This window comes from Pygocentrus nattereri, chromosome 4 (assembly GCF_015220715.1).
Source record: "Pygocentrus nattereri isolate fPygNat1 chromosome 4, fPygNat1.pri, whole genome shotgun sequence".
Taxonomy (NCBI): Eukaryota; Metazoa; Chordata; class Actinopteri; order Characiformes; family Serrasalmidae; genus Pygocentrus; species Pygocentrus nattereri.
In genome coordinates, this window is record NC_051214.1 from 12374392 (window position 1) to 12394484 (window position 20093).

The 20093-nt window shown below is 40.3% G+C and overlaps 1 protein-coding gene across 3 annotated transcripts in view; it reads left to right on the forward strand.

The window, feature by feature from the left end:
- The window catches only part of hmcn1 (hemicentin 1), a 140940-nt gene that overhangs the window by 18042 nt on the left and 102805 nt on the right, over nt 1-20093 (forward strand). For all 3 annotated transcript variants that reach the window (XM_017718046.2, XM_017718045.2, XM_017718047.2), the window contains exons 2-10: nt 3800-3870; nt 10788-10946; nt 11041-11163; nt 12118-12289; nt 12494-12600; nt 16902-17022; nt 17205-17468; nt 18721-18865; nt 19218-19339. In XM_017718046.2, coding sequence (XP_017573535.2) covers nt 3800-3870; nt 10788-10946; nt 11041-11163; nt 12118-12289; nt 12494-12600; nt 16902-17022; nt 17205-17468; nt 18721-18865; nt 19218-19339 — 1284 coding nt within the window. The remainder of the gene's footprint in view (nt 1-3799; nt 3871-10787; nt 10947-11040; nt 11164-12117; nt 12290-12493; nt 12601-16901; nt 17023-17204; nt 17469-18720; nt 18866-19217; nt 19340-20093) is intronic.

Here is a 20093-nt window from a genome sequence, read left to right on the forward strand (position 1 = left end):
CATAAAATGTCCCCTTTCTGCACCTCAGGGGTCTCTAAAGCTGCCAAAATTCTATGGCTTGGAAAGGGTCTCTCTGGAGAACAAGATATATGATAGAGAACATTTGTTTTTTAAATGTTAAGTTTGTCACTGACTGTGATAATTGTACTTTTTGAAACCATTTCACAGCCATGTAAATTCCTTATTCATGTTATTTGGTCTATTAAAATAACAAAATAACTGGCAAGCAATTGTATAAAGGGCCTGGGGCAGCATCTTCTCAAAAAGTGATAAGTGATCCACCATTTGCTTTAGGAAGACTTGACATGTCTCTGGGGTTCATTGTTTGGACATGTAAACGGAGGGACTGCTAAAAGCTTCAGGTTCTTTGTTTGGACACAAGATCATGGGGACTGTTCAATAGCTCATGGATCTTGTCAGGGTTATTGAAAGCACATGTTTATGTGTCTATTCAGAGTATTACTCTTTTCTAAATTGAGGTCCAGCATGACAGACATAACCTCTGGATTTTATGAATGCAGGATTGATCTAGCATGGATTCCTTAGTATGGAATCCTTTTAATGTACATAGCATTTGTGTCAAGCAAAGGTGTAGCATGCTTCAAAATGGCTTGGCAGCTGCTCGTTCTCTGTAATTTTCTGCGTTAAACTCATTTGTAGTGTCTTTTTGATGCCTTTGTACGTCCTGGCTTCTCTGCGCTGCTGGGCTGTGGTTCAGTGCAACGAAGTGGTTTAAAGATTCCCTTTTAAGTTTAAAATGGTTTTAACCATTCCTCTACATTTATGGGAAACGTGCTAGGTCTCTGCAGTGGTATGCCTCAGCAGAAATAATTTTTCCTGCCATGCACTGTGCATTAAACAGAACAGCTGCAATGCTGAAGTCACTCATCCCTTTGCTCTGCATGGCCTTGGAAAAAGCAGCTCTGAAAAGCTTCACAGCTCATTAGAACTAGGAACAAAGCAAGCTGAGAAAAAGTAACTACTGGCTTTGGCTGCAGAAAAAGCGAGCAGGCCTCGAAAAAGAGCATGAGGTCACTTGGCATACACTGGCTCTAGCAACCACGGAACGATGACCTCACGCTAAAATTTGAGCCACTGACAGACGAGCATACCTGAGTTATAAGGTCTTTCCTGTTACAGGGGAGAACAGCTGATGAGAACAGGAGATGAGAACATCACTAACGAGATCCGTGCAGACCTTACATGCTAAACAGCTGCCAATTACCTTTACAGATATTTTATAAAATTTACCATAGGCTATCTAAACTTGAACTCCGGATGACGTAATATTGCTGGAATGCATATAGCCACTGCTGTGAAATCGGCCCTTCATGAGAGTTGTCTGTCACTTTATCTAGAAAATCACAGCTACAAAGGTTGTGTTCAAAAGGCAAGAACTTGAACATAAACATATACAACGATCAGGCATAACATTATGACACTATGTCCTTCTTTCTACGCTCGTTGTCCATTTTATCAGCTCCACTTACTATATAGGTGCATTTTGTGGTTCTACAATTACAGACTGTAGTCCATCTGTTCCTCTGATACTTTATTAGCCCCCTTTTACCCTGTTCTTCAGTGGTCAGGACCCCTATGGACCCTCGCAGAGCAGGTATTATTTGGTACTATTTCTCAGCACTGCAGTAACACTTACATGATAGTGGTGTGTTCGTGTGTGTTGTGCTGGTACGAGTCGATCAGACAAAGCAGTGCTGCTGGAGTTTTTAAACACCTCAGTGTCACTGCTGGACTGAGAATAGTCCAGCAACAGAAAATATCCAGCCAACAGTGTCCTGTGGGCACTATCCTGTGACCACTGATGAAGGACTAGAGGATGACCAACACAAACTATGCAGCAGCAAATAAGCTGTCGTCTCTGGCTTTACATCTACAAGGTGGACTGACAAGGTAGGAGTGTCTAATAGAGTGGACAGTGAGTGGACATGGTGTGTCTGGATGAACCTCTTATATATATAGGAATAACTTGGGAATCATTTGCTTTATTATCCATTTTAGTTGTAGCTGATGGTTATCACTGATGGTGATTTTTCCGGTCACCAGACATGTTTGAGGTCTCTAGCAGCGAGCAGTGCATCTGACACTAAATGGGTCGGCCCTACTGTGGGTGAGACCTTGACTTCAATTGCAAACTTGCATAAATAGTAATTTAACATAAAATAAAATGAGCATAGCTGGATGCAAGAATGACTGATAAGCTCCAACTGTAATGATTATCACTGGAATTCAGGAATCACTGGAAGACATATTTCTTATATTTTAAGCTTCATGTGTTTGCCTTTGTACTTGTTGAGCAAGGAATATTTCAGACAGTTATAAACCACATCTCTCTCAAGGGATAGACTGGTTTTATTAAGTTTTGCTGAAGCATATGTATATCAAAGTATTTGTATGACCACATTTGAGGCCCCTCTATCCTTTTTATCATTAATCAGTTTCTGCATATGGGACAACTGTTGACCAGATATTATTTACATTGTAAACACAACCATTGTTTTGAAGGCTAGAGAATGGTTAACACACATTATGCATAGCAACAGATGGGCAACAATAACAGTACACAAAAAATTTGATCTCCATTCAGTCATGTCATTCACACTGGCTCTTTCCCACGCATAAGTTAAGTGAGAATCACATGCACTTCATTGAAGATGACCGGCCGATGACTTTTCTTTAGTCTGGCCTCTTGATCGCCCAATGAAAGAGAGCAATTGATTGTGCTCCAGGACTGTGTGCTCATATTATGCCTGCAAGCATCTAGAGCTTTTCTGTGGCACCTCAGGCACTCTGACCACTGCCACTCTGTATTTGATCTGCATGTAAGGCTTTGATGAAATCAGAAATAGCTGAAACAGGCAGGCCAGGTTTTGAGCATGGTAACACCAAAGGCCTATGAATATCAGCATCAGTTGCCTCAAAAATGTATGCCTTAAGTTCATCATAATCTGTTTTAGCAGCCTAAGAGCTATTCCAGTGCGTGACTTTTAGTCAAATGCACATTATGCTCCAAGGCTTTGCCGTGTGCTCCAAACCATTGACTTGCAATCAGAGATGGGCTCCCTTTAAAGCTGCAGTGGAACTTCTTAGTCCATTTTGCAACCATCATCATTTAAACTCACATTTGTTTGACACACTTCTTTTCTTCTTGGCATGCTTTTTGTCTCAACATTTGCTTAAGCTCAAAAGTAGAACTTGTGAGCAACAGCAAAACACTCCAAGTTATCAAAAGAACAGGATGAACCTAAACCCAAAATAGGAGCTAATTGTGAAAGACTTAAATCACCATCAGTCAAGATAGACAAACAGTTAGTGTCACGTTGTGTGGGGGAAAAGGAGCCTAAAACATTGTGTCTCTGGGCAAACAGCTGGGTAGTATAAAAGAATGGGAATAGTTGTCCAGAGTAATTGGTATTAATCAAAGTTAAGTACTAGCTGGGGTCCACATTGTTTGCCATGTTTGATAAATTGTATTTTGTTAAGTGTATAGATACTTAACATTCCATTTAAGCAGCAGTTTAGATGTCCTCCTACAGTGATAAATGGGGAACCAGGCACATCAGAGGAAGCACACTGTCACTCCGGTTCAAGCGTAGACCTTTGAACCTGGACGTCCGCCTCTGTTCGCCAACTCAAATATTTGGCCTTCATCTGGAATTCAAACAAACAAAAAAAAAAGAAACTATTTTAATCATGAGCTGTGAAAGGGTCATGGGGTGTGATCCAGCTCCCTGCATTCCTGCCGCTAACTGCGTTCTGTCTTGGTTACTTGTTTCTGCAGAGATCGGCCCGGTCACCATAACGACGGATCCAAAGAAGTTTCAGAATGAGTTGAGGGAGCTGTATGTGCAGGTGAGTTTGTGCAATTCATGAGACCCTTGTTTTAATTAACCATATGGATCTCACATGATCCTATAGACCTTATACAACTAACATAAAGCAAGAGATTATACTCGTTCATATACACTCCTTTTGGAATAATGGCCCTCGGTGTGCGCTTTTATTTCCTTTTTTGAACCCATTGCCACTCAAACCTTGGAAACAATTTAAACAAAACCTACACTTCATTCTAAGGAAGCTTCTTTGATGTACATGACCCTTAGCGTGACAAAATGTATCAAAAGTGTTACTGAATTGCTGTTTTATGTTAACCTTTACATATGTTCTTTCTTAATAGAGAAGTATTAGTGAAAATGATCATTTCAAAAGCTAATGTGTTCCCAAACTTCTGATGATCTCAGGTCAAACAGAGGCACAGCAAGTGTGCAGTGCATGTGTTTGAAACTTTGTGAAAACTTGTATTGGTTTCTATGTAGTTCAAAATGAGCAGCCCTCATTTAGTCTTAGTCTATCTCTTGAGCAAATAGCTTGGAATCTGCAGCGCTGTTTCCCAAAGGTTGAGCTGAGAAATACGTTTCCAATGGAACTGGTGCACGTTCCGCCCAAGAGACTGTATCCTTGGCACGTTCAAAAGTGTATCTGGCACACAAGTGTGTGTCCTCTCTGCTTGAGATTGTTGTGCTTGATGGATCAGGGAGTTTATTTGGACTGTATGGGAGTGAATTTACCTTAAGCCTTTGAGTACTTTTGGCCTCAAACCCTTGATATGGTCTAAGAGAGGAGATTTAGCAGCATATAGTGCCAGTCAAAAGTCTGGAAAGATTCATTGTTTTTAGCATTTTAGAACAGCAGCCCTACATGGGATCTGTTTAAGAAATATTTGGTTCCACAACTGCTGTTACATTGCTATACAGGCACGTGCACCAATTGTTCCTAGAAGGGTTTTAAACCTCAGCCCCTTTGCCCTTAAACTGTAGACCTTAGGCAGGTATCCCTTGGTCAGTGAGTAGAATTCATGGGATGTCTTGGCAGTATTGCTTTTGAGTACTGGTGGAGATTTCACCTTGGTAGCTTTGTATTCTAATGCACTGCACACTATGTATACATCATATATACATATATCAGGCAATAGCCTAGCCTAACACATCTGCCCTGCTGCAAAATAATAACAAGATTATGTCAACTGACAAAAAACAAAATGTTGGATTCACATAAACCTAACCAGCAGCACATTCACTATAAAGCATCCGCACACCACAGGCAGATCAGACAGCTTACAATCAGACAGCTGAGATGTACAAAGATAAGGAAAAATAACATCGCAAACTTAAATACCTGAAATGAACTATTGTATGCTAAAAAAGTAAAACAATTGCCACAGCAGGCAAGGATATAATTACATTTTTCCTCTCTCTGTCTCTCTACTTGTCTCTTTTTCTCTCTTAACTTAATTTCTCACTGATTACTGTAAAAGCATACACTATATTTCTAAAAGTATTCACTCGTCTGCCTTCACACACACATGAACTTGAGGGACATTCCATTCTTAATTCATAGGGTTTAATATAGTGATGGCCCACCCGTTGCAGCTATAACAGCTTCAACTTTTCTGGCAAGGCTTTCAACAAGGTTTATGAAGTTTTGACCATTCTTCCAGAAACGCATTTTTGAGGTCAGACACTGATGTTGGACGAGAAGGCCTAGCTCGCCGTCTCCGCTCTAATTCATCCCAAAGGTGTTTTCTCGTGTTGAGGTCAGGACTCTGTGCAGGCCAGTCAAGTTCTTCCACACCAAATTCACTCATCCATGTCTTTATGGGCCTGCTTTGTGCACCGGTGTGCAGTCATGTTGGAACAGGAAGGTTCCATCCCCAAACTGTTCCCACAAAGTTAAGAGCATGAAATTGTCCAAAGTCTCTTGGTCTGCTGAAGAATTAAGAGTTCCTTTCACTGGAACTAAGGGGCCGAGCCCAATTCCTGAAAAACAACCCCACATCATAATCCCCCCTCCACCAAACTTTACACTTGGCACAATGCAGTCAGACAAGTACTGTTCTCCTGACAACCGCCAAACCCAGACTTGTCCATCAGATTGCCAGAGAGAGAACACACGTCTCCACTGTCCTAGCTTTACACCAATTCATTCGACGCTTTGCATTGCGCTTGGTGATGTAACGCTTGGATGCAGCTGCTCAGCCACGGAAACATGTTCCATGAAGCTCTCTACGTTGTTTTTGAGCTAATCTGAAGGCCACGTGAAGTTTGGAGGTCTGTAGTGGTTGACTCTACAGAAAGTTGGCAACCACTGCGCACTATGCGCCTCAGCATCCACTGACCCCACTCTGTCAAGTTATGTGGCTGACTACTTTGTGGCTGAGTTGCTGTCGTTCCCAGTCACTTCCACTTTGTTATAATACCACTGACAGCTGACTGTGGAATACTTAGTAGCGAGGAAATTTCACAACTGGACTCATGGTACCACGCTGGAATCCCACAAATGTTCTTTCACAAATGTTTATAGAAGCAGTCTGCAGGCCTAGGTGCTTGATTTTATACACCTGTGGCCATGAAAGTGATTAGAACAGCTGAATTCAATTATTTGTATGGGTGAGTGAATACTTTTGGAAATATATGTACACGTATAAAATGTGTAATATGGTGTAAAAGTGTGTCTCTACCAAAACACAGCTAACAGGAAGGTATGTTATTCATATAGTTAATGAAACATGACATAGCCTAATGTATCTGCTGCTAATGTATTTCTGAATGATGTTACATGATACTATGGCACAAATGTGATGGTTAATAGTGAATTATCTTATGCTTGTTGTACCACATGTTGGTAAAACATTATAAAAATTAGCTACCATTTACTGCTCATTCTAATAAAGCCAACTCAGGACCTTGTCACATTGGCCTAAACTAAGCAGCTACTGGAACTAGACTAAAACATACTGATTTGCTAGTTAGCCATGTTACACGTGGTCCAAATAAAATATGAATCATGGGGTTTGGATTTTATAGGCATATTATTTGTTAATTACTCTTATAAACTCACATTTACATTATAGCTATGGTGTTACTGAATAAAAAAACACATTCCATATATTATTTTAACAACAAGCATAAAGTCGGTAATTAGGGATGTTAATGACTACAGCAAGTTTTCAATGCTCTCTTGATAAGACTGAATAAAATACACAGTAAATGAAATTCACTTTAATTCGTGTTCATGTTTCCTGTTTTTTACCTTTAAGATCTTAACCTGCAAAATGTCTGTGCACAGGCATGTTGTCATGACTGACATGATAAACTGTGGCCTTGGCTGAGAGGCTGAAGTTTACCACAGCTGGAAAACAGTTGTTAAGTTAGTCTGGGTAGGTATAGTATGCTGATAATTGGTAGTGCTGTGTGTTAACATTAGTAACATAGGTCAGTTATTACATCTGCCTGAGAAACTGTGGCAGATCATGACCAATATTTAAAATATGGTTTTAGATAGAACTAATTTAGTATAATCAAATAAAAGTAACATCAGTTAATAGTAAAAGAGTTACTGCATAATTCAATCATTAAGATGTAAACAGACTCATAGTTTTAATGTGAAGTGATACATCATGAAGAAACCTACCAACCTGTTCTTTACAATGGTGTGATGTAGACAGCACATATTCAGACATTTTATTTACTACCTACAATGACCAATAAAACTACGTGTCTTCTGTGTTTTGATAATGTTGATAATGGTAAAGTAGTGGTGAATATGACAAAATATGTTTTCTTTGAGCCCTGTTTTGCCTTACAACACACTTCATGTACCTCTCCATAATGAACGGCTTCTATAAAATAAGCTAGGCCTCAGGTGTCAGGCACTGTATTCATAACCATTTTCTGCAATAACTGTAAAGGTTGCTTTTAGAGGCATTAAATTGGCATCACATCACTTTATTTACATCTAAATGTTTTGTTCAGAAATTGGAAAAACAGATGGAATTCCCCTAAAAGCAAAACATCGTATATTTTGGATTGTCCCAAGTAGCCCCTTTTTGCCTTTGTGCAGCTTTACATGCTTTTGGCACTCTCTCAAGCAGCTTCATGAGGACCCTTCTGGGATGCGTTTTGACAGCCTTAAAGAAGATGCACATATGCCAAGCATCTGTTGGTTTTCAAACCTGCTTGTTACTTTATTTAGTTTATATTCGAAAGGACATTCCTGTAAACATACCATTCAGTTTAGCTAACTTGGCTGATTTTCAACGAAAGTCCTCAGGCATATACAAGAAGACAAAAGCACTGTTTGAGACTTAAATAAAAGTGAAAAAGAACATGAATAATACATACAGCATGTTGCAGTCAAGAAGACATTTCATAATTAACATTTTGGAATTTGGAAATGTGTTCATACATGGAGAAGTATGTTCATTTAGATCGAAATGTCTTCACGGTTCTGAAAAAACATTTACTCAGGTGTTCCTAACCTTTCAGGATAACTAGCATAACCTAGCATCTTTTTTGAGTAAAATCAATGTCTCCTCCATATCATGCCACTGTATCCTCTCCCCAGTCAATCATTCATCACAGTGCAGTAGAACAGAGAGGAGCAGACAGGCTGATTAAGTGCTGCTCTCCACGGGCACTGGCAGTGTTCTCTTCTGCCTTTTTCTTTTTCTTTTTTCAGAAAGAGGAAGTGCAGGCAGAGCTGGATGTTTTCTAGGTTGGCTGGAGTCTGTTACAGATGTTTGTGTTGGTGTGGAGGTATGTGTGTGTCTGTATTTCCCAGAGGAAGACAAGCAGCCAAACAGAAGAAACTTGGACAAACATGGCAGAGGTTTCATTTAAAGTGCGAACAATAAAGAGCAATGAACAGCAATTCTAGATCTGTTTGCAACAAATGTTCCTCAGCCCACAGGCTGTGAAGAACAGATTTCTAGCAGAGTAGCAGGTCATTTGCACTCTCATGTAGAAGCTTGTAGGGGGTAAGAAAGTGCGTGCATGTGTGGTGGGTCTGTATTTGAAGGAAAGTTCCATGAATTCCATTCCATCCTCTGGAAAGAGAAGATAGAGAATGTTTGCTTCCAGATGGTTTTCTGGTCCTGCAAACAAGAGGATAAGTCATTTCAAGATGATTTCCCAGTGGACAGAAAGAGAGAGAGCAAGTTAGGCCCACATACATTTAGGTTAGGTTATTTTAAGTAATTTAATTATTTTGGTTCTTGCTTTCATGCTGAGGTAGAGAACATTTACTGGAAAAACAAGTTAATTTAATACATCCTTTCACTGGTAATTTAAGGTTAATGTAATTTAATGTTATCGTCCAGTTAGTTTTTGTTCTGATGATAACTCCCTGTGATGTGGACCTTCAGCCAGCCCTCCTCCTGGAGATCTACTTTCCTGCAGAGTTTAGTTCACCTTCATCTAATGGCAATATGTTACAGCACAGGACGGTTAGAAATCTGAACTTGCAACTGTCCATACCCTCATTAGCTTGTGGGTTTACATGATTTCTCACTTGATTGAAGTGTGAAAGAGCTTCAAGCTCTAATTTACCTTTTTCTGAGCATTTGTTTTGATGTGCGAGTCACAGGTAGTGGTTCCGGATTGCTATTTTTAGTTATATATTTTCTGTGTGGTCATCTGGTCACCTGGTCATCTGCCTCCAGTGACACCGGTTAACAATTATGTGATAATTCCGTTTGACCTGTCAGTGATTTCCTTACTAGCTCCAACCATGTGTTGATGCTCTAGAGGTTTCTGTCATGAATTGTAATGAACTTCATCACTGCCAACCTCTATACCAACCTCTGGAATTTTGCTTTAATATTTCTTCACTCATCTTGAGCTCCTTACTCCTTGAACGTCCTCTTTGCCTGACACAATGATTTGACATAATTTTTTACCCAGTTTTCTCCTCAATTTAGTCTTGACCAAATCCATTCACCCATTACTTCTCCCTCTATCATGTGATGCTACCAAACTTGGAATGCGAAAGCTAGTGTGTGCTGCCTCAGAGAGTCCTTTCAGAATTGACACTAACACAATATCATTAGATAGCTCAGCATGCTCGGAGAAGAACGCTAACTGCCAATTCTGTTAGGTCACCAGATGCCCCAAATAACACATCCCCTTGCTGGCTAGCCTTGCTATGAGTGATGCAGGGAGAGGGAAGGCCTCTGGAAGCAACATCAGCACAAGGAGTGTGTTAGGATATTCATGAAATGGGCTTCCATGGATGGCTGAGCAGCTACAAACAAGCCTAAGATCACTACGCACAATGCCAGGTGTTGGCTGGAATGGTGTAAAGTGCCCTGTCACTTGACTCTGGAGCTGTGGAAACACTGGAGTGATGAATCATACCTCTTTATCTGGCAGTTTGATGAACAAAACTGGGTAGTGCCAACAGTAAAATTTGGCAGATTAGGCATAATCATATAGGGCTGTTTTTTAGGGATTGGGCTCAGTCCCTTCATTCCAGTGAAGGGTAATGTTAATGCTACCAAATTCAAAGACATTTTAGACAATTATATGCTTTCAACTTTGTGGCAGCAGTTTGGGGAAAGCTCATTCCCGTTCTAGCATGACTGCCCCTGTGCACAAAGCAAGACCCATAAAGACATGATTTGACGATTTTGGTGTGGAGGAACTCCACTCTGCCTGCACCGAGTCCTGACCTCAACCCCCCTTGAACACCTGTGGGTTGAATCCACAAAGGGAAGCCAACTCCATATTAATGCCAAGGTTTTGGAATGGGATGTCTGACAAGCTCACATTGGTGTAATGGTCAGGTGTCCACACTCTTAGTATATTTTCCACTGTTGCCCTTGTTGACGCTCTTAGGGGATCTGGGTCCAATTTCTGTAAGGCTCCCATGAGACAGCGTCTTTTGTAAAAAGGTGATATATAAAAACATTTCATTGAATTGAACATCAACAGGGAGGTGGAGACTGTCCAGAGATGAGCATTGGAGCCATCAAGATCGCCTTGGAGATCTCGTTACCTGGATCCTACATATACGTCTTCACAGATGCCCGCTCAAAAGACTACAAGCTGACGCATGAGGTCCTTCAGCTCATTCAGCAGAAACAATCTCAGGTAGTCACACTGCTTCCTTCATTTTCAGTGAAATATCTAATGCTGTTTGTGTATCAGAGTTTTCAGATGTATTTGTATGTGCGTGTGTGCTCAGGTGGTGTTTGTGTTGACGGGTGACTGTGATGACAGATCACACATCGGCTACAAGGTCTATGAGGAAATAGCCTCCACCAGTTCAGGACAAGTCTTCCATCTGGACAAGAAACAGGTCAATGAGGTGAGAACTAACTTACTTTCTTTCTATCTTTTTTTTGTGTCTTTCTTTTCATCATCATCATCATCATCATCATCACTTTTATTTATATAGTGCCTTTGTTCTGCCTTTGTTCCTTTCTTTTTTGTCTCTATCTTTTTTATTTCTTTCATTCATTCTTTCTTTCTTTTTTTTCTTCCGTGCCTTTCAGGTTCTTTCCTGTCTATTGATTTACACTCTGACACACACACACACACACACTTCTGTTGATATTAAGGAGGTAATATATGTTTTGTTATAAGAGCACTGAATTCATTAAAAGACTTTTGCTAATGTCATTCACTGTATGATCATCGCATTTCTGGCAGCCAGAATTCTAGAACAACAACACTGTTAAAATGCCTTCTGAAACTGATTCATGTCTGGTTGCAGAAGCAGAAGAATGATTTCTGGCGTAATATTGCTTTAGCCATGCTGATGTTTGTAGCATTAATCTGGTGAACTGACTTGGCCCTACCGTGGGCTTCAGTCTCCCACAAGTAATATAAATATGAACATCAAGTGCAGCAGTGCTGCATCTAAGCCCTGGAGAATATTGCCATGTGTCCAAGCCCCTATTTTACTCTCCAGCCTTCTGGAAAACATGGCTTTAGAATATTTTCATCTCATAAGTGGGCCAAGAGACTTCATATCAATCATCATACATGCTTAGGTATGCGTAGATCCAACATTTTGATGTTTGAACCAAACCCAAGTTGGAATGTTAGGCAGATGTAAAAGATGCTGAATTTTTATTTGTAGGTATAACTCCAAATAAAGTTTCTCAGTTGTTGGCTGTGAAACATTTCATATTCTTTCTTGTACACACTCCTATACATCTTAACTTCCAATCTCTGCATTTGTTCATCTATCCATCCAGGCATCTAACAATCTTACTTTAAGTATGTGTCTATGTTTCTGTGTCTTTTCTTTGCAAAGGTTCTGAAATGGGTGGAGGAGGCAGTGCAGTCCTCAAAAGTTCATCTGCTCTCCACTGACCACTATAATCCGGTCAGCAACACCTGGCAGATCCCCTTTGACCCCAGCCTAAAGGAGGTGACAGTTGCCCTGAGTGGACCAGCCCCAGGCATTGAGATACGCAACCCTCAAGGTAGGGAGAACATCTTCATTGTCTGCTATCGTCTGCACTGAGACACTCATAGAAATTTCAGTGCTTTGATTAAAAATACCTTATTTTGACTGTTTGACCGCCCTCCATACTAAACAAGCTATATGCATTATTAGCTACCAAAGAAAACTCAGCTACAAATCAAATCCAAACCAGACAACAGATCCATTTGATGTTCCTTCACAGGGAAACTAATTGGGAGCAAAGACGGACTGACAGAACTTCTTCACATCCCCAACTCTGCCAAAGTCCTTAATCTCAAAGATCCAACCCCAGGAATGTGGTCCATAAAGGTGAGCAACTTCCTGGTCCCTCATCTGAAATGCCAGCATAAAGTGTTGCGTTAGGGCATCCTCAACATGCTAAGAACAGCTTCCTTGATAGGTAATATTTGAATTGATATAAAAATAAAAAATGATCCTAGATCAGCACTGAAAAGTCTTATGCATATAGCCCTAAATGCAAACTTGGTTTATGTAATAGATGAGTCTTCTGAAAGATAGTGTGACAATGTGGTGGGTGGAGGCAGAAGGAGTAAGGAAGGGCAGTATCAGAGGGCAGAGACACTTTATTATATAACTCACAAAAAAGGAACAAAAACAAAAGAATGCTAGGCTTGGAGCACATAGCTCTTCACACATCAAAGACTTCAAAGTGCATTTCTACTCTGAGCATTCAAGCTGTGTCTTCAGACGTTTTTTCTGCCCGTTCTTTTCCTGTCTCCCAGTTCTGTCTCTACTGAGGAAAGAAGCGCATATTAGTAGAGCGAGAGACAGTTATCCACAGGTGCATGTGCTTACCATGCGTCTGCGTCTACACTCAATCCAGCTCGCCGCCTCACAGACAGTACCTGACCACACCCCCGCTGTCAAATAAAGTTATTGCCCTGCAAGTTTTTGGCCTTTTAAGAATGACTACAGAGGCTGGGCTTGAGTGATAGCTATGAACCCATGGTCAAGGCCAGGACATGTTTGGGATGTTGGGACAGTGTTTAGAGCCTTGAGTATTGGCATGGCTAGCAGAAATAGGGGATAGCTGTAAGGGCACATCCAGGGCCCAGTTAAAGGAAATGGCACACAATTTTTCCTGACTGATTTGTGTTTCTTATGAAGCCATGTGCAGTCTGGAGGCCCCTTAAGACCCTTGTCTTTTGTTCTGAATGGTTAATCTTGGAGCGCTGGGTGATTCACGCACCAAGTGATAGAAAGACAGCACAGTTTTCTCTTTGCCCAACTGAGGCTTCTTTCCAGTGTACTCTGTGGATATACAGGGCTTTATTATCTCTCTGTCTTTCCATTTTGACTGATTTTGTTGCTCCTTCTTTTCCTTCATATCCCCTCCTCCACCGATCTTGTGATTTTAGTGAGTGGATTTATCTTGTGTGTTGTTTTCTGTAGCTATGTCAACGAGCCTCCAGACACTGTGTCCCTTGCGTGTCACTCCACACACTCTTTCATGTTCGCTCCCTCCCCTTCTACCCTCAGATCCACAGCCTATGTCCTCCCATGACTTCATCTGCTTTTTTTCTCGTCTTTTTTCCTTTCTTTTTTCCTCTTTTCTTTCATGGTACATCTTGCATTCCCACATTACATTGGGAAAAGGAAGGAGGTCTCTTGACAGAAACATGCTGCTTTTAATGGGATACTTCACACACAAAGCTATTGTAGCTACACAAACAAAATGTGAAACATGGTCAAAAGTCTGACAGCACAGGATGTTTCAAAAGTTCCCAGTAGAACTCTAAAATTACAGTTATTTCTGTAAATATGATTGCAATTGATAGCATTAATTCTTCTCTATTACCCAGTTTTCCGCTCCGTCTAAGCTATGTTCACAGTACCAGGCCAAAGTGGCACAAATCTATTACTGCACCGTCGCTTGAAGAAGCAGGCCAAATGAGGAGCGCCATAGGTGGTGCCAGCTAATCTACATGCTAAGCTAATGGCTAACAGCTAACCCCAAGAGACTGGCTTTTCCTTTCCCTCTCTTTTCCCTCTTGTTTACTCAATAACTCATTACAATCTGCTCATTTGACAATAAACTTGTCTAACTTACCCCAGTCTGCAACTCACTATGCGAAAGATTTTACACTGTTTGTACATCACGTTATCTGCATTTATTTGTGTATCTGTATAACAGTAATGACAAAACTAATACTTTAAAAATTTCAAACAGTATACCAGATAAACTACTATATCGCCCATTACTACATTCACTGATTTCTTTGGACCATAATTTATTAAAAATACATTGAGATGTCACAAACTGCCACATGAAAGCTGCAACAAATGTGAGTCCCTGACATGGAATGTCTACCTATGTATGTATTTTCAGTGGCAAAAAAAGAGACTGACCTTAAATGAGTTTCAACCATTAAATGATATAAAAAAACTTAAGTAATTGTCAATAAATGGAAAGTTACAGCTGTTAAACTGTTGATATGATGCATGTGTTCAGTGACACAGTTTTGTACTATTTATGTGTAAATCTAAACCTGTTTTTTGTCTTTGCATTTTATTGACAAATTATTTTACAGATACAGCCATGTTGTTAATGCACAGTTGCTTAATCATCAAAAAAGGATTTTTTTCATCAGCAAAGGATTTAACTGTACAATGATGCACAAAACATAAATATTTGTCATTAATTGTGAAACATTCATTGCTGCTATATTTTACAGTAGACTGCATGTAAATATACATCTTTCTTTTTTACAAGGTACCAAATAATGACTTCACCTTATGTCATTAATAAAGTGCTACATGACTAACATTTTATCTGTAACACTTTTTGTTGTTTTCTTCTGGCACATACACCAGCCTAAATGCTACGTGCTCTGATGTGAATTCCGCCCCCGCCTGGATGGTGTTAGTGCTCACTCAACTTGAAACACAGTACTTTGTGGCTGTAATTACCATAAACAGGAACACAATTTGATCCTAGATTATGAGATACTTTGTGAATACTGGCCCAGGGCTGTTTTGGGCTGGATTAGCGAATGTTTGGATGGCGTTTTGGCTTACACCCTGCTCCCAGTAATGGGTTTTGACATTGTTAGCACGAGATAATCTCCAAGGGCTCAGCGTGAAGTCATCTGATCCTCATTTAATCTGCTGTTAATTGGGTGCCTGTGACCCTTAGATGGTGAAAGACCCCAAACCTCCCCGAAGTAAAAGGCTACTGGAGATCCTTTCTTAAATGCCTTTCGGTGTCTTCCTTTCTGGAGCCAGTCTTTCATGCTTTTATGTACAACCACACATCTCCAAACCTCTACAACCCTCACCTGCATCCTCCTCTTATACACCTCCCAGAGGAACCCCTCAGAGCCACTGACCTGAGCGATGAGTGGTTCTTGGCTTCATCCTGAGCTGTTTTTATGGCCCGTGATAATAGTTTAAGAAGGTTGTAATTTTGAAAGTATGTGAGCGGCCCTCAGGAGTGGTTGCCATGGTTACGGGCGGGCGGTGGGGTCTTGGAGCAAAGGGCTGAAGACAGCACCCAGTGCTCCCCAAGCCTTCAGCGCTTATACACTCATAAAACAGATGGGAGAACTCAGCAGGACTGGGGCTTAAATGACTCAAATAACTTACTCTTCTTGCCAGGAGGGAGCGTAGAAAGGAAGCAATTCAGGATACACACAGAATAAAATTGTACTGATGACCGTGTGTTTCATACTAGACACAAATTGGGTTGTACAGCATCTCAGAATATCTTTTCATGTCCAGCCTGTGGTAAAGCCAGTTTTGGTCCAGTTTTAGGTGTAGCTTGTTAAGACTCATTATTTGTATTTGTAAAGCTATTTATCTGGGCAGAAAGTGTTTATTTGCTCAAAAAAACAAGTATCAGAACAAATACAAAAAACACTAAATACAATAGTAGAGACTTTGCTGTCATATGCAAAAGTTTGGTCACCTCTGGTTAAATTACATGTTTTGTTTATTTTTTGAGTAAAAATAAGTCAACACATCCTGAGACCACAGTGTATACATTTAAAGGCACAATTACTGTTTATTTTAACACCCAAAAAAATAAACTGTGGCCTGTGCAAAAGTTATGGCTTTTTTCTAATATGGTAAACTTAGCATAAAAAATAAGTAGCATTTGCATTACATTTTGGAGAAAATTGCTGAATTTTAAGTTTGCTCCATGTAGAAACTTTTGCATACAATTGTATACATGTCACTTTTACCATTTCCAAACATCATCTCTTGGCAGCCCAGTGCAATTTGTAGTACTAATACCTGGTTTTCTCAGTCCTTTATTAAATTAAATCAAGCGTGCCACTGGTGGAATTTAACAAATCCATGTGATTTCTGGGGGGCGTCAAGGAGAATTTTGGAACAGTGTTTCTTTTCTTTTTATTTTTTAAGATAAGAAATAGTTTTTATATTTTGCCACATTAATGTTCATTGTCCTTTATTTTAATGTCAAATTATGTTATTACAAGCGCAATTATTGCCCAGAGAAATGGTTTTCAGTGTTTTTCTAGATGTCTAAGAGCTACACAATCCTGTACATGATTTATACTTTCAGATGTATTCAATGTCCTGCATGTTCCAGTTGCATGTTATTATGAAATCTTTTTTGACCCTAGACAATCAGCGAGGGTCGACACTCGGTCCGTATCACAGGGCTAAGCACCATTGACTTTCGAGCTGGATTTTCCAGGAAACACACACTGGATTTCAAAATGACTTCCAGCAGACCTGTGCAAGGTCAGTTATTATGACACAAAAACATCTCAAGCAGACTGTTTTCTTATGTTCTCTTATGTTTAGAATAAGTGTCTTGAATATTTCCTGTGTGCTGTGTGAGTCTGGACTTTGGATTTCTGAGGCTAAACATATTTTGATTGACCATTCTGGCTTCTCTCTCTTATATACTCAAACATGCACAGGTATCCCCACCTTCATCTTGCTCAACACCACAGGGCTGTCCCATCCTGCACGTGCAGATCGTCTTGAGCTGCTGAGCATAAAGGGTGAAGTGATGAAGACATTACCCATTCGCTACTACCCCGATCGCAAACCCTACAGCATCTGGAACATCACAGAGTTTGTGCCACCCAGTGAAGCCTTCTTCCTTAAAGTCACGGGATATGACCGTGATGGCTATCTCTTCCAAAGAGTCTCCAGTGTCTCATTCTCCAGCATAGTTCCTGGTCAGAACCCATAAAATAACTTGTTTCCTTAATGGAGTCTGCTATGTTGTTGTAATTCTGTGATTACCAAGTGTGTTAAGGCAGAGAATATGTACCTCTGTCATACTTGGATGTCATGCCTTGTTGAGGTGGAGTGATCAATTTTAATTGCAATCACCCACACCCACCCACACCCACCCACACCCACCCACACCCACACCCACCCACACCCACCCACACCCACCCCCACACCCACCCACACCCACACCCACCCACACCCACACCCACACCCACCCACACCCACCCACACCCAGAGTAGGTTACAGTGTTTCTGGATCCGGTTTATATTTGGTTTCTTCTTTGCGTTTTAGAGGTATAACTTGCATTTGTGGATGCAGCAACAAACTGCTTTAACAGAATGTGGTTTTCAGAAGTGTTTCTGAGCCCATGCAGTGATTTCCTCTACAAAATTGTCTGGTTTTAATGCAGTGCAGTCTGAGGGCCCAAAGATCATGGCCAGCAAATACTGTTTTTTGGCCTTGTCCCTTAAATACAGAGATTTCTCCAGAATCTTTCAATGATATTATGTGCCATAGATGATGAAAAGCAAAAGTCTTTGCTATTTTGCATTAAGAAATGTTATTCCTGAATTGTTGCCCTATTAGATCATGCAGTCTTTTACAGATTGGTGAAATTTTTTACTTCTGAAAGACTCAGTACTCAGTCACATTACTGACTTGAATTAACCACCAGGTGTTTTTTTTAGCATTACACAACTTTATCAGCCTTTTTTTGCCCTGTCCCAACTTTTTTGAAATAGGGTTGTAAAAGCAAATACATTGTAATTTTATGTGTTTTTTTAGCTTCATCCAAACCTCTCCCAAGTACTAGAAGCTCAGCATTTACAGTTTCCATCCAGTACCTAGTTTGGCTAATCAGTCTTCCATTAAATTGAATCAGGTGTGCTGCAGATAGAATTTAACTATATTCATGCAATGGCTGGACAGCACCAAAAAGTCATGAAAGTTTATGTTAGCAGAAAGTTTATGTTTGCTTGTTTTTATTATAATTTTGCTACTCTGGCAAAAACACACTTTGAACAGTTTTCTTCTCTGACTAGGACTCTTGCACAGACACATTTTTTTATTTTAAGGTCTTTTGTATCCTTTATTGTCCTTCTGTTTCTGCTTCTATTTTACACTTGTTTGATTTGTTTACTTGTTCCTATATCTGTCTTAATGTGAGCTACTTTATTCTTTTACTTTTCCGCTAGATGCCCCCAAAGTGATCTTGCCCTCTGTCACCCCGGGTTACTACTTACAGAAAGGTGTTATCACCTGTCATGTGGACAGTCTGATTCCCTACACTGTGCGTTTCACTCGGGAGGGTGAACGTCTGGGTGTGGACCAGCTCTTCAGGTATTTTTTTATGTTCCGTTGACACAATTAATATGTAACTCTTGAAATGTTAACACTTGACACCAATGTTCGAGGCTACATTCAAATTACAATTACAGTCGTACTACTTGGAGAGCAGTACTTTGCAGTGAAAGGGCCAACGTATCATCAGGTTAGCTGCACATGTAGGCTGATAACTGCTAATCTTGCAAACTCAAGGCAGTATTGGTCCATCTAAGCACATGTGAAAGTGGTTCAAAACTAATTTGGAAAGATTACATTTATGCAAAAACCATCTCAGAATCATAATATGTGCAATGATTATTTGATTCCACCTCACTTTGATTGACTTACTGATTGATTTTGAAAACAGGGAGTCATCAAATGCATCATGGGAGATAGCTGAGGTATCTCTAAAAGATGAGGGCTTCTATGAGTGCATCGCCATCAGCAGTGCTGGAACTGGACGAGCCCGGACCTTCCTGGATGTGTCTGGTAAGAAACCAATTAAAGTCTCATGCTTGGAAGAGCATGATCACTGAAAGTGTCTTCGTAAAGGCTTAAATCTGTTGGCAATACAAAAAGACCTGTAATGATCTTGTCATTCACTCTCAGCTACGATTAAGGGTAGCTCACTCCATCAGCAAAAAACTGAAGCATGACTGCTATGTTAGTTCTGGACATGGCTTACTGGGGCCAGTGACTGGTGCTGTAAACACTGTGTAATGGTGTGTAATAGATCACATGTGTGCAGTTTCAAGGGCCATGAGGATAATTAGGATGCTGTCTTTGGCTGTTCCCCATCACTGTCTTTAGAGCCTCTCCCTCTTAATGTGTGAACAGTTTCACAGAATTCTCCTGACCTAAATCTGAATTTAATAATACAGCAAATAAAAGGAAACATTCTATTTTATTGTAAGAAATCTGGTGGATGCATGGGCTCAATGAGGACTACTAGCCAAGCTCAAGCAGAAGCAGAGCAGCATTCCTTAGATGAAATGGGCTGCTCAGTATGACACAGGTTTACTTCATGGTCAGTGTAATGGACACACATGCGTTGGTGAGTGAACAAGGTTTTGGGTGAGTTTCAGTCTAAGTCTGGGTACCTCCTTTATAGGATGTAATATTTCCATGAAGACATATGGTTGTCCTGTGATTGTGATTTTTGATTGGCTTATTTTACGTCTATATTTTGGAGAGAATCATGGAGTGAACACTTTTGAGGAGATGTTGAATAGTCAGACATGTC